Genomic DNA, 13,327 nt, shown 5'->3' on the forward strand with positions numbered 1-13,327 from the left:
CCAGTAACAGCAGGGAGAAGGGAAGGGCCCGAGCAGAGCAGTCACGGGTACCTACCGTAGCAGGTGGCAGTGACAGGCACGGGCAGCACCAGGGTCCTGCCGTCCTCTTGCTTCCTCGTGGCCACAGGCCAGGAGCAGACCGGCTGAGCTGGGCAGGTCCACCTCATGGAAAGAGGACACCAGGATGCAGCCTCATGCCATGCAATGGGAACAGAGCCAGGACAGCACCTGATGGCACCCGATGGGCCCCTTGTCTTTTCTGGCTCGAGCCCAGCTGACGTGGGCTTCGCCCGCACCTTCTGGACCTCAGTCATGCTCCCGCCACCACTCGAGTCCCGTATAGGCCCTGCCACCCTGCAACGTGAGGGGACCCTGCCCGGGAAGGGACCCTGCCCTATGGCGAGACCCCTGTGAGGGTACCATGGCCCATGAGGGGACCCTGCCCCATGAGAAGACCCTGCCCACAGCCCTACGCTGTCTCTGGGACCGCATACCTCTCTGCAGCGTCCTGCACCTTCCCTGGGGCCTCATGCTCCTCCAGGGTCCCCCTTCCAGAGCCTCACACCTCTCCTGGGGTCCCCACACCTTTTGCCTGAGCCCTGCACCCTCTCCAGGCCCCCCACACCTCTCCAGGGCCTCATGTCCTCCCTGCACCATCCCCCTGCCACCTTCCCAGGTGCCCTTAATGTGAGTTTTCTTTCCAGAGAGAAGTACTACTCTCCAGGGCCCACAACTTTCTAGAAGTATGTATGAAGCACTGTGTGCCCCCAGCTTGCTAAACCTTTGTTGCCTAGGTTTCTGGGAGGAATTAATTCTCAGGAATGAACAATGATTCATGCCAATAAGGTCTGGATGACAGAAGAGCCACAGCCCCTAGTGTGCACGACTGAGATATTCAGTGGATACTGTCATGGGATCCAGACACTGGGATAACTAACTTTCTGAATGGCCCCAAAGTAGACTATGGTTCAATTGTCCCCTGTGAAGGACAGTGGCAGTAGGACCGCTTGGTCATTTGCCTCTCATTTGTCTTATTTAGAAAGTGAAAAAAACAGTGAGAAAGAGAGACTCTTGGAAGCTCAAAGCATGGAGAAAACTAAAGTAAAGGAAAAATATCTTCAGCAGGTAAGAACCACTGATCCTAACTCTTTTACTTCATAAATATTTCCATTCCCTGTGTGTCATTTGGTGGGATACTGGAACTTTGGAAACGACACAATGAACAGTAATGAAAATCGCCTGGACCTGGCCCACTGTATGGTCTGCATAATGCAGCCCATTTCTTGATGGTTAGCTTAAACTTATTCCTAATTGGGTCATGCTGGCTTGGGGCAGGGCTGAAAGTAGTAGGCTGTGTACTTATTTTCTTCATAGCTAGAACATAATGTCTGTTCTGATTTTGTATGCAAAAGTAGCCACCTGAGAGCGCCCAGGTTCAAAAATGGATCATTTCGGGGGGAAAAACCCCACCAGTGCTGCATGCACTTTCACACACAAAATCCTGGCATAGAAACACTGAAACACAGCTCAAAGCGTAAGTTTATTTCTTAATTGTCTTAGTTATTAATAGATCTAGTCCATTAGCTTGTGCACAGAAGCAGCTAGTGCCAAGAGTTCATTGAGTGAGAGATGCCAGAAACTTGGTAGTGGGCTGTTATTAAATCAGCTTCCGTAGAAATGCTTCTGCCTTAGCTTGTCACTCAGGGACAGGTTTAGGTGATATTTTTAGAGAGGTATAATTCAAGAACTGCTAGACCAAGGCATTTCAAATTTTGTAGAAACTGCTTAGCTGCAGAAGAAACTGTAGATTTTAGCAAGCAACATCAAAACTGAGCTTATAGATGATGCTTTTTTTCCAATGGAAGGCATGACTCAGATATTGTAGTGCCTTTCAGGTTGGATCCTTCTGGACTGCACAGAGCCTTCTGACTTAGTGGAGTTTTACAAAAGCTAACATCAATCTAGCATGCAGCTGCCCACTCAGCACTTTAGTTAATGGTTCTGTAGTCTGTGATTGGTGGATAGGATCAATAAAATTTGGTATGCTATGAAGCATATGTACTCATGCTTATGCAGTGACTCAAGCACTAAATTAGCCATGAAAAGAAGCAAAATAAGTGACATGGTATGCAGATCGCTGAGGGCCACCTCCTGCAAAACAGTGGGTTTGGACCAAGTACGTAGAGCTTGGGGTTTCTCCTATTAGTTTGCCAAGAAAAAGAAGATGCAGACAACAGTAGTGCTTGCCATTGAGACACTGATATAAACTTTTACTGAAGCCCCTATTACTCTACCTGGTAAATTAGTGTTCCACATATATACCATGAATACAATTCACACAAGTAATGGAAACTAAGACAACTAGTATTAAATACTGTAATAAAATTTTCAGCCTGACTCTGTAATAATACTCTTTTTTTTGTCATTTTAGTAAAACGTTCCACATTTTTACTGAAAAGCCTCTAGCCTATATTTGGGAAGCAGGCCAGATGTGAGCAATCTGCAAGAGGTGCAGAAAGGTGCTGAGGTCTGCAAGTCTTTCCTGCAAGTCAGCAATCCTCCTTTTCTAATTAATAATTCCAAAATGCATCTCATCCATTATCATCAATTAGCCCTCTTTCTGAATTCTGGCTCAAGCTAGCAGCAGTTCCCTGAATCTTCCGTTCACTTTTTTTAAAATTCAGTAACAATAGCTGATAGCAAGGTTTTGCAGCTTTGGGCATCTGGCAATCATAAAGATGACTGATTAATTTCAATGAGTAAATTACTTCATACAACTACAGGACATGCTATAAGCCTCACATAAGTCTAAGAAAATTAAAATTAATGCACTGAATGAATAATGGAATAATGTTCACGTTATTATCAGTCATAGGTGTCATTTCCTGTTCAAATACAGATTTCAGACTTGATTTAGACCTCTTCCTGCAGCATGTGCCCTGGGAGAGCAAAACCTGGAAGCTCTGTTGTGTAGATCTGGGAAGTGAATGTTGTTTCCACAGCGGTACAGGGACAGGGTTTTTTAGAAAGAAAGCTTAGCTGCATTAACACTGTTATTTCAGAAACTGACAGTGAATTCTTTTACTAGAAATGCTTATTTTAATTAGTTAGCTAATTTCATATAAAATAGCAGTGAGGCACATGGCAAAAAATCTGTTGTCTTCTGGATGTTTATTTCACTGGACTATTCTGTAATGCATCAAGTCTCACAGGCTTTACAGGATATTTTGTGATTAAAAAAGAAATCTCAAAATTATAAACACTGCAAACCTGAGTAATCGGTTTAATGTATCTAAAAGAGGAATGCAAGACTTGTGTGAATAAATCTTTGTATTGCTAGACATTTTTCCAATCTGGCCACTTTTTTCTCTTGATCTTGGTCTTATTTGGCTATCTTTAGTTAGTAAGTTCTAAGGTTCCATCACGGAGCCTGATCTGTGGACTGCCTTCCTGACTAGAACTTGTACTGACGCTTCCCCACTAACTTGCCTGATGATCTGTCTCTTGGTTGAACCTGGTTCCCACTCCCAAGCCGGTGCTGCTTGCCTCACTTCGGTATTGTGGTTACATTAACTCCCCACACTCTTGAATAGAAATACTGCTTCCTATTGTGATCTAAGATGTGGCTTAGCTTTGCTTTCCTTTTTATCAACTTCCCTTTTGTGAAAGGGGAATAACAGTAAAGGAAAAGAATTAAAATTCTGTAATATTGGGTGGGTGTTACTTTTCAATATCAGGACTCCCAAACAGCTAGAGCTAGGGCTTTGTCTTTCATGCTGTCATTTACATTAATCTGTTGAGGAAAAAGAAGTTGGCTCATTAAAAAAAGCTCATTAAAACTTGGAAAGGGTTGTTGAAGAAACCACTTTAAATTATGAAGATTGCTTAATTTCTAAAATTAAATTGCATGGAAGAAATTTCCAGACAAAAGAATCCGCTGCACTGAAAACCAGGAGTTTTCCCCATCAATTTTACATCATCTTTTCTTAACCACTTCTGGATGGAAAAGAACAAATGAGAAGCTCTTTTCTTTTTTTTGATTGGTCATATGCTGAGATGTGCTCCTTTCTGGTATTGGTTGAGGGTTTTCCCAAAATACTTCCTGGAATGTCTGTTTCGTAACAAATTGCTAGGAATTTATGAAAACAATTTAATATGCTTTTACTCAGCTTAAACAATGATGTCTCACTGTAGCTGAAAGCTATTCATTTCCATAAGGCAAAAACATACAGATGTGCTCAGATGTCTGAGAATCACAGTACTAAAAAATTCTCAGTAGGAGTTTATTCTCCCTCAGAAATTATTTTTTCTTCTAACTGTATAAAGTGAGGAGGTTTAACAAGTTCTAGGATGTGTACTTCTCTTCTTGCAGAGAGAGGAACCTGAACCATTGATTGAAAAGAGTCATTAAATGTTCCAAAGTTCAAAACTGGACTAAACTCTCTCACCTTTGAAATCATCACAGTTTTAAATCACTTCCACAGCGTAGCAGAGCCTGTCTTAATCCAAAGATGCATACTGAAGGCAAAAGTTACCTCTGGTTGCACCTCTCAAATAAAAAGGTTTTTGTAACGAGTCATCATGCATATGTGAGTCCTGAACTACCCCAATTTCATAATCTCAAGATGCTGCAAAATAGTATTTGCTATCTTTAGTGTGTATATTCATCTTGACATTTGGAATGATTCCTTCTGCTTTGAAGAAAGAAGGATTATTTCAAACCTCATGTATACCTAGCAAGAGAAGGTTGCTCTCCCAAGTGGTGTGTTTTCTAGACCTCTGGAAGAAAGAGAAATCGAAGTAATTTATCCAGTAACCTCTTATGCCTGTTTCTGCTGTATGTTCACTCCAGTTCTCAGCTTCAATGAGGAATTTAAAGTTTACAATCAAGTCAAGTATTACATGTGTTTAATTCCGTTTTCTGCGTTTGTTGTGGTAAATGTATTTCTTTTCAGGCCAGGAGAAGAGAAGAAATACTAGCTTTCCTAAGGAAACAGAGAGAAGAAAGGATTGCAGTAAGCCTGATTCCTTTTTACTATGGATGCATCTCAAGGTTTGTGCGTGCTTACAATACAGGCAGCATTCAAAGAACCATAGTCCAGTGTATGAGGGTTCATGGGGTGTTGCAAACCATACCATGGAACCAGTCTTGCATAGCAAAAGCACCTCAGTTTGACTTGAATAAGCATGCAGAAAAGTTGGCATTATTAAACAAATTTCCGAAGCAAAGAGGATCCTGTAGGCTGTGTGATTCAGACCAGACAGTAGGAAGCAATAAGCATAAAAGCTAAATGAAGTTCAAGCGAGCTAAATATGGTTATTGGACCGGTGCCAGTCTGAAAAATGCGAGGACTTGAGTGATATTATAAATACCTCAAAGCGTTTGAAGGTATGACTGACTATTTCTTGATGCTACATTTTCTTTTTATGTGGGTTTATCTATAATTTAGTCAGCTACAACACGCTGGCCTTGATTACTTTCTCCAGGACAAAAGCATAGAAGAGTCATTGAGAATGGATTGCATGTCTTCTTGCAAACTGTCTCAAAAGGATGACTTAGTACATCAAAATTTTCACAGAAAATGTGGAGGTGCTTGTGGGAGGAGCAGACGGGAACTGAAGCCGCCCTCACTGGTGGAGGCAGATGGAGAATGGGGCAAATACAAGAAAGTGTGGAACCTTGAAAACTGGAAGAAGGGAACTGGGACTGAGAAGGGAAATACAGCAGAAGCAGCGACTACAGTGCTGTCAGAACAGTGGGGAGGACTGTGGCGGCACTGTGCTGAGGGTCCCGGGTTCTATATAGAAACACATAATGAAAGGACCTCACTTATTTAAATTAAACCAATTTTAATACAACTATGTGTAAGTGTCTAAATTTCTCAGTTTAATATGCCAAAGGAATCTTTACAGCCTTTCTGTTGTTAGTTGCTTTGGTTTTTTTCATTTTTGTCTCTAGGGTTTTTTCCACCGAAACACTGAAACTCAGTTTCACAGAATTCACAGAATTGTTAGGGTTGGAAGGGACCTCTGGAGATCATCTAGTCCAACCCTATAAACTTTGTTTATAACAAAGTTATTAAACTGGCTGCAGGTTTCACATGCTCTGCTCCCTGAAAAGGTCTCATAAACTAAATTTGATCAATAGAGGGAAGAACTCCATTTAGGGAGTTTTATTATTATCAGTAGTGAACTCTAGATTTACTGATTTCTAATGGTTTTGCTTGCCTGGCCAGATGTTTATCAGGAGAAGAAAATTCAAGAATAAGAGGTCTGTATTACATTAAGGCACTCCTTGTAATCTCAGTTGCAATTCACATGACACAAAGCAGAGATAGATGAGTTTTTACTCCATATAAGGTTAAACATCTGTCCTTCTGAAGAACTACATATCTTAATTAATACAATTTCATTACTCAATGGTAGAGAGTAGAACTGAAATTTTAAAGCTGATAAGTGTAGTGATTTGAGAAGTAACTTGGAAGACAAGATTTCAAAAGATACTTTCAGAAATGACGTATTCATTTTAGACATAAAAGCCTCCTTTTTTCTTCCTCCTTATTTAAGCTTTTAAGTTGGTTCGTATTAAGTACTTCCTTTTCTCAAAGTTCATTAAAGTGATGGATCGAGTAGATCTGCTTTGTCCAAATTCTATGCATTAAAGCTAGGCCAGGAACAAAACATGAGTCTCCTTCCTTCTGACACAGTAACTCCTGTGAGTTTTGTACTCTGGACTACTCAGGTACCATATTAGCACATTAAAAAAGCACAAACTCTTTACTATTACTAGTGTAGTCTTTTGGTTCAGTGTTGGTATAAAGCTGTCCTCCAGGAGAAACAGTAAGATTGGAATGAACTAGTGATAATTAATGTCTTTCCCTCTTTTTAGAAAGAGCTGATTTCTCATCCCCATAAACCAAGGATCAAAACTGATCAAATAAGGTAAAGAAAACACTTAAAATAAGTTTGGTTTGGGGTTTTTTTCCTCTTTCTAAATAGTCAGGCCCTATTGGGGGGGAAAGATGTTCTGCTTGTTGTTAATTTTGGTTTTGGTTGAGGTTTTTTTTGTTGTTGTTGTTATTTTGACAATAACTACTCAGTTTTATCCTATATTAATATATATTATTATGAAATTTAGACATTAAAAGGTTGAAAATCTGCTGCTATTTGTCTGTACTTTACTCCTTTACTTTCTATATATATTCCTTTTATTTCCATATCGAGGTTAAGGGAAGGAACTGGAAGCTTAGACATTTTTTTAAAGTTATGAACACTTTAGTTTTGCTACTCTGATCGGAATTCAGAAAGTTGGGAAAAAGACCAGTTGTCAAAGTGTTTCCATATTTCTGAAAGGGCCCGGAAATATCAGAAAGCCTGTTCCTTTCCAACATGTGTCTCAGCTGAATGAGGGAAGAAGCACCAGTGTGACCTTGTCAGTAGTATCACACTGTATAGATGCTTTCTTTGGTTATATTTTCCAAATTTTAAGAAGTCCCCATGTTTATTGCTCTGCTATAGATCCAAAAATAGATTACCAAAATAGCATATTATGTCATCACATCATGTTTCGTGAGATGACTCATTCAAATTCTTTGGAAAGTCAGCCTTACAAATACTGACGCACAAACCCAGAGCGAGGGTTTGATCCTGAAAATTATTCTGCCTGGATACACTGCAGCATTCTTGTGGAACCCTGCTCAAATTGTCTCTGCCATCACACACGTGTCTGTAAGATATAGCTGGTAGACTAAGCCTTCAGGAATACCTGAAGACTTTGGAAATATGTGGGATGAAATGACCTGAAGTAGACTTCTCTTAAGTTTAGGCTACTGACATAGGTGCAATGGTTACTGAACGAGGCAGTGAAGGATTCCTTAATTTGTAACAAACATCAGGCCTGAGAGTGCTGACAATCCGGTTATGTTATGTCAGACAGTTTCCTTCCTGCCATTTGGCTGTGGCCTCCTGAATGATACAAATGCTGTTATTTTCCAGTGTCAATAAGTATCTATTAAAATAAACAGGACCCCCACAGCTGTCAGGTCGGGACTGTGCAAGCAGAAACACAGCTGTAAGGTCATCCACTCTTACTGTCAGTCTGGGATTGAGAAGAATTGGAAAACCACCCCGCCGGAACTACAACAGCATATTTTGGCTACGTGCTGTGCTGCACTAGCTTTCCCTTTACGCTGTCTTTGCCAAAGGGGTTCTCTCTTTTTTTAGGTTAAAAGGCAGTTTATTTAACCGGCCATGTCTATGTAAGTCATTTCTCAATTCAGGAGAGACAGGATTATTATTTTTAACTAGTGTGTAGCTGATTCTTTTTACATTTACTGCTAACACTTTCTGCTCTGTACTGGGAAGTTGAGGTAGTTGCTTTTGCCCTTAAAGTACATCTGCACTGCCCTCTCTATCCCAAAATCTTAATCTCCTTTCCCAAACATAGTTGTGTCGGTCAGGTGGGAGCAGTCCTAAAAGTACGTTTGGGCCACGGGCTAAGCTACAGCATGAAGAGTTAAAGAGAACAGCTACACTTCCTATGACATTGTTCTTTATTCCTAAAAACCACCTCATCTTTGAAAATGCTGACAAGGTACCTCACAGCCCTTGATGCAGCAATTTCTTCCTTTTAATGAACGCCATGTAAATTATTTAAGGGAGGACGTTTTTCCCACACCGCCACCAGTTTAAGCAAGTTGGTGTCATTGAATATCCACAACTTATAGACTGAGCAATGAATCTGCAGCTTACATCTTTCTTCCAACTTAACATATGGATATGAAAGCTGAGAAATTACTGACAACAATTCATTATGAAAGCAAATATCTCAAGAAAGTACTGGGCATTAGGTGGAATTAATTTCTAGTATCACTATTACCTCTGAAGTTAGCTATAAAAGAAAAACAGAAGTATCTGGAACAAGTGGAAAGGCTGAAGGTGTAACGTCTGCTGAGGTGAGCAGCTGCAGGAGTGGGAACAACCTACAGAATCCTTCTTTCCATCATCAGATACTTACAGAAGGAAAGCTTAAGCTGTCTTGACGCTGTGCCAAGGACAACTGGTGGAGCTCTTTACCTGAAATGATAATTGCATGGGGAGAGTTAAGGTTCACGCTTTATGTAGCAGCTTATGGCCTGTGAAGAAAACTGTAGTCCAGTTTATTAAACTATTACTTTTTTTCTTTTAAACATTTTAATTGGAAAAATATGCATCCCTATATTTACTGAAGCAAACTCACCCAGAGCAGAGGGTATTGATTACTGCTGTATTTAGTTAGAATAATTGTATTTTTGTAATGGTCTGTTAGCACTCGTTACTAGGAAATATGATCATACCAATTTTACTAATGTCTCATAAAATGTTTATAGTCCGTATTGACCAAGATGATTCCTGTTTCCACTGGCAAGTCAGATGAACGGCTGAGAAAATATTTCATATTTTGAGAAGAGCTACAATTGTCAAAATATTTTCCATGGACAGAATACACTCTCTTCCTAATTCTTTTTTTCTTCAGTAGGTCCTCTTTTTTCTTGTTGCTTATCTTTTTTCTGATTTCAGCACACTCATGATTTGTGTATGTATTTTCATAGGCCTTCACTTTCCAAGTGTTAAAAAATAGAAATAATGATTTCTTCCTTACCAGTATTCAGGGGAAATGGGTTAAATCATTCAGTGCTTTGGGTTTTTTAGCCTTGTTTAACTAGCAGCTTGGGGGTTTTGTAATGAATTTGTATTGCTTTACATCTACAAATTGATACAGATCTATCAATGTAAAGTTCTGTGTACTGATAAAAAGAAAAAAAAAAACCATTTCTTAGAGAAAGGCATTAAGCTAGTATAAAGCAATTCTATACTGATACATAATTACTTCCCTATTGGGAATTATATTGGAACAGCTTTCCAAAAAATCTGCCTATAAGCTACGTACCTTTAGCAATATAATTACACGAATGCAATATGTGCGTGTTGAAAGGATTTAATCCAACTACTTTGTGCCTGAGTGTACAACTTACTGAGGAGTTTGGAATATGAATCCTGTGCAGTACTTCACCTGATGAAATGTGATTTTTCTGGTAGGTTGTATGTTGCCTTTGAAGTTTTTCTCAGTGAACATTTCTGTAAGTTCTGATACTTGTATGGGCGTTCTTTTGTGTGGATTCTCTGAACTAGTGTTCTATGATTTTTGCTTTCTACATATAGATAGACATTTACAAGGCACCTGTGTGTTTATATACACATATAAGTACTTGACAGGATGACACAGACTAGGCTAACTCTGCACCCTGGCAGCTATTTCGTGCTGACTCTTATCTGTAGAGCTGGCCAAAAAGTCAAACCCCACATCATTTTCAGGACATTAGTGTGCCTGTAACTGGATGATGTTTCATGTAGACTAGCTGCAGCTGCCCCATCAACAATTTACTTTATCTGATATAGTCCTGTTATTTCCAGCAGGCAGAAGGTGTCTGAAGCTGACCTGATGGATCAAGAAGCAGTAAAGGCCCTTAAATAGTGCAGCTACATTGTCTGATGGAGAGAATAAAGCGTTTCTTTTCCCCAGTAAAAAATACCCTGCTATCAGAACCATTCTGGTTTGGACTTCAAACCATCTACACTCCTCATTTGACTACATATCTAGTTGCTACTACTGACACATGGCATGAATGTGACAAAGGCTGTGGATAGGCTTGCAACAACTTGTCAGCCTATCCGTAAATTTCTTTGTTTTGTTAAAGTTAAAACAAATGCTTAATCTAGAAACATTTTAAATGATGTAATTTATTTACTTAGTAAACTGTTAGTTCCTAATGTGTTGTTGTTGATCTTGGAAACACTAATTTTTTTCGTTGTCCTCTTGCTTTCCTGTTGTCTTGGCACAACAGCAGTGAACAACGTATGCCAATAGCTGCTTATCAAGCCTCAAAATCACTCTGAATTCTGTCCTTTCTTGGCATCTTACACCAACGTACTGTGAGACAAACTGAAGGGCTCAGGTTACTGTCTTCTCAGTGTGCAGGAAGTTAAAATGCTTGTTTCATGTATGGGTTTTTTGAAGCTGTCAGCATAAAAGGAAAAGGGCAATAAGTTGCAACAGTGTCAATGAAGCATTTGGTATGCTAGGAATTCTAGAACTGGAAAGACGTAAGCTTACATCTTTCTACAAGACGATAGACTATACATTTTCTTCAGGTTTGTGCCAGATATCATCTATCGATATAATTTGCTTCAGGAAAACACACTTTCTGTTCTGGTGCTCTCATGTGCTCTCTCTCACACATGTGCACCTGGCTACATCAATTAAAATACCTGGCTAACACTGACAGAAATCTTTATCATCAAAGGCTTTTGAAATATTAATGCTAAAATATTTGGGAGCCAAAATATGTACCTGGGCAGTTGTAGACTTGTATTCTGTGCACATCTGCAGTCCTGGGATTTTCTACTTGCAGAGTTTGAAATCTGAACTTACTAGACCGCTTTCAAATAGCGCACTTCTATGATCTGAAGGGGCTGTTACATTGAATATATGTATTTCATGTGTGCTAAATTTACCAAAATTATAAATGTAGAGGAACTCTTTTGCATCTGTTAGGAAATTTCTTTACAAAAGTAGAAACCACATCAAATGAAAGAGTCTGTGGCTAGTAATATTGAGGTTGCACAATAAAGACACTAAGTTTTGTTATCAAGTGTTATACATAGTGTTTGAATGCTTGGAGTTGACCTTTGTTTAAAACAGATCAACAAAGGCTTTTGTCAGCTACTGCCATTTTCCTGTTGCAGTTAGCAAAATCTTTGCCAATCACTTTGCTGCTGTCATGTGACAGTGTATTCCTCAGTTGTGCTTTTGATACGGGAAAGGCTGTAAAATGCAAGTGGCAGAATATTTATTCACCAGTAATTCAAGAAAGCATGTTGAGAATGCTGCCATAGATATACTCTTTTTTTTCTTTTTTTTTTCTTTCTGAGCCATGACAGAAATGCTTTCCAATGGATTTAGAATACAAACATGTTGAAAAATGATAGTCTGCTAAAATGATTGGGGGGGAGGAGAGGCATTAAGCTGTGTTACAAAAATACCTACAGAAGGTGAGTTTTTGTTTAATTTCTAGAGACACTGTAATTATTTTGGTTACTCTGGTCTGCAAAACAAAACAAAAACCCCCAAACAAACAAACCTTCCCAAACAGGATTTCCTTTGTCAGAAGTTCTCCAAAGAAGAAATGTACTAGTGGAACTTCAAGATAATGAAGACTGGCTTAATAAAGGCTTAACTTCAGTCTTTCAACAGGCTAGGCAGTTCAGAGCTCAGTTCTTCCCTGTATTTGAGGCATTTCCAGTTATACGACCAACAGGTTGGAAGTAGTTAAATGTGTATGTCACTTTCACAGACATACTTCACTTTGAGTTGTTTAGTCTTCTAAAATACATAAAATTAAATGCAAAACTGTCTCACTAAAATATTAGTCCGCATTCAAGTTTATGAAACCAGTTACATTGCTCATGTCTGTAAAGTTGCTCAAGTGTCCAGTCATTTACTAAATCCAAACCTTGATCACCAAGGACTTAGGAAATATAAAGGTTTAGTTCTAAAACACCATCGATGTGTTTCACAGACATGACACATGCCGCAAAGCCATAGCCTAATTCCGGGATTCCTGACTTCTGGTGACCTGGAGTGGAATCTCTTCATGATATTTTAAAGGATCTTTCTCTGTTTAAGATCCTGATTTCAGAAATAGTTTTGCCAACTGGACTCCCAAGAGCTGGTCTAGGGTTGAAGTCCTTCATAAAATCCTTAATCTCCTGTTTTAAAACATCGACCCCAGCTAGTATCTGTCTGAGCAGAAACTGTAACTCTTAAAGCTCCCGTATTCGTTTATTTTAGTGCTGTGCCCCTTTCTGCAAGCTGCCACAAGCTCTTAGAGGCTGAGCCACCAAAATCTTAGCTGGAGAGCGAGTGATCCCGGAAACAGGTGCAAACCAGCTTCCCAGCCACCAGGAAGCAGGCTCAGCATCTATTAACGTTTGAAACAAAGTTACCGTGTTCTCGTGTCAGTTTCGAAGCAGTTTCTTAAAGGCAGCTGCACATCAGAGTGGGGAGGGACAGCCTGTAGTTTCAGGGGCTGCAGCTGCGGTTTCTGTCACTCGTACGTTGCGGTGGATGGAGATGTCTCCCGTGCTCGCGCCTTGCTTGTGCGTGGGACGGGGCAGTTATAAAGCTGAGGGGGGGAAGCGCGCAGGAGCGGTGCGCTGCCCGCAGCGTGGGGCAGGGCGGGCGAAGCCCCGCAGCGGGAGAGGCAGACGCCCCCGGAGCGGAGATGCG

At 40.1% G+C, this 13,327-nt stretch overlaps 1 protein-coding gene across 1 annotated transcript; it reads left to right on the plus strand.

Annotated features, from left to right (window-relative positions):
• Positions 1–204: 204 nt before the first annotated feature.
• On the plus strand, positions 205–6,946 carry LOC104284193 (chromosome unknown open reading frame, human C11orf88). The gene is made up of 4 exons (XM_009882486.1): positions 205–399; positions 988–1,125; positions 4,956–5,015; positions 6,890–6,946. Exons 1-4 carry the CDS (start codon positions 205–207, stop codon positions 6,944–6,946), a joined length of 450 nt encoding a protein of 149 aa, XP_009880788.1.
• The last annotated feature ends 6,381 nt before the right edge of the window (positions 6,947–13,327 follow it).

Source organism: Charadrius vociferus, unplaced genomic scaffold (genome assembly GCF_000708025.1).
Source record: "Charadrius vociferus isolate BGI_N301 unplaced genomic scaffold, ASM70802v2 scaffold1413, whole genome shotgun sequence".
NCBI lineage: Eukaryota > Metazoa > Chordata > Aves > Charadriiformes > Charadriidae > Charadrius > Charadrius vociferus.

Bases quoted from the DNA above. Each gene is read 5' to 3' on its own strand.
- LOC104284193 (XM_009882486.1), top strand. From the start codon at position 205: ATGGGAACAGAGCCAGGACAGCACCTGATGGCACCCGATGGGCCCCTT. The intron at 1,126-4,955 runs GTAAGAACCACT...ATTTCTTTTCAG, and splicing joins AGGAAAAATATCTTCAGCAG to GCCAGGAGAAGAGAAGAAAT. The intron at 5,016-6,889 runs GTAAGCCTGATT...CCCTCTTTTTAG, and splicing joins AGAGAGAAGAAAGGATTGCA to AAAGAGCTGATTTCTCATCC.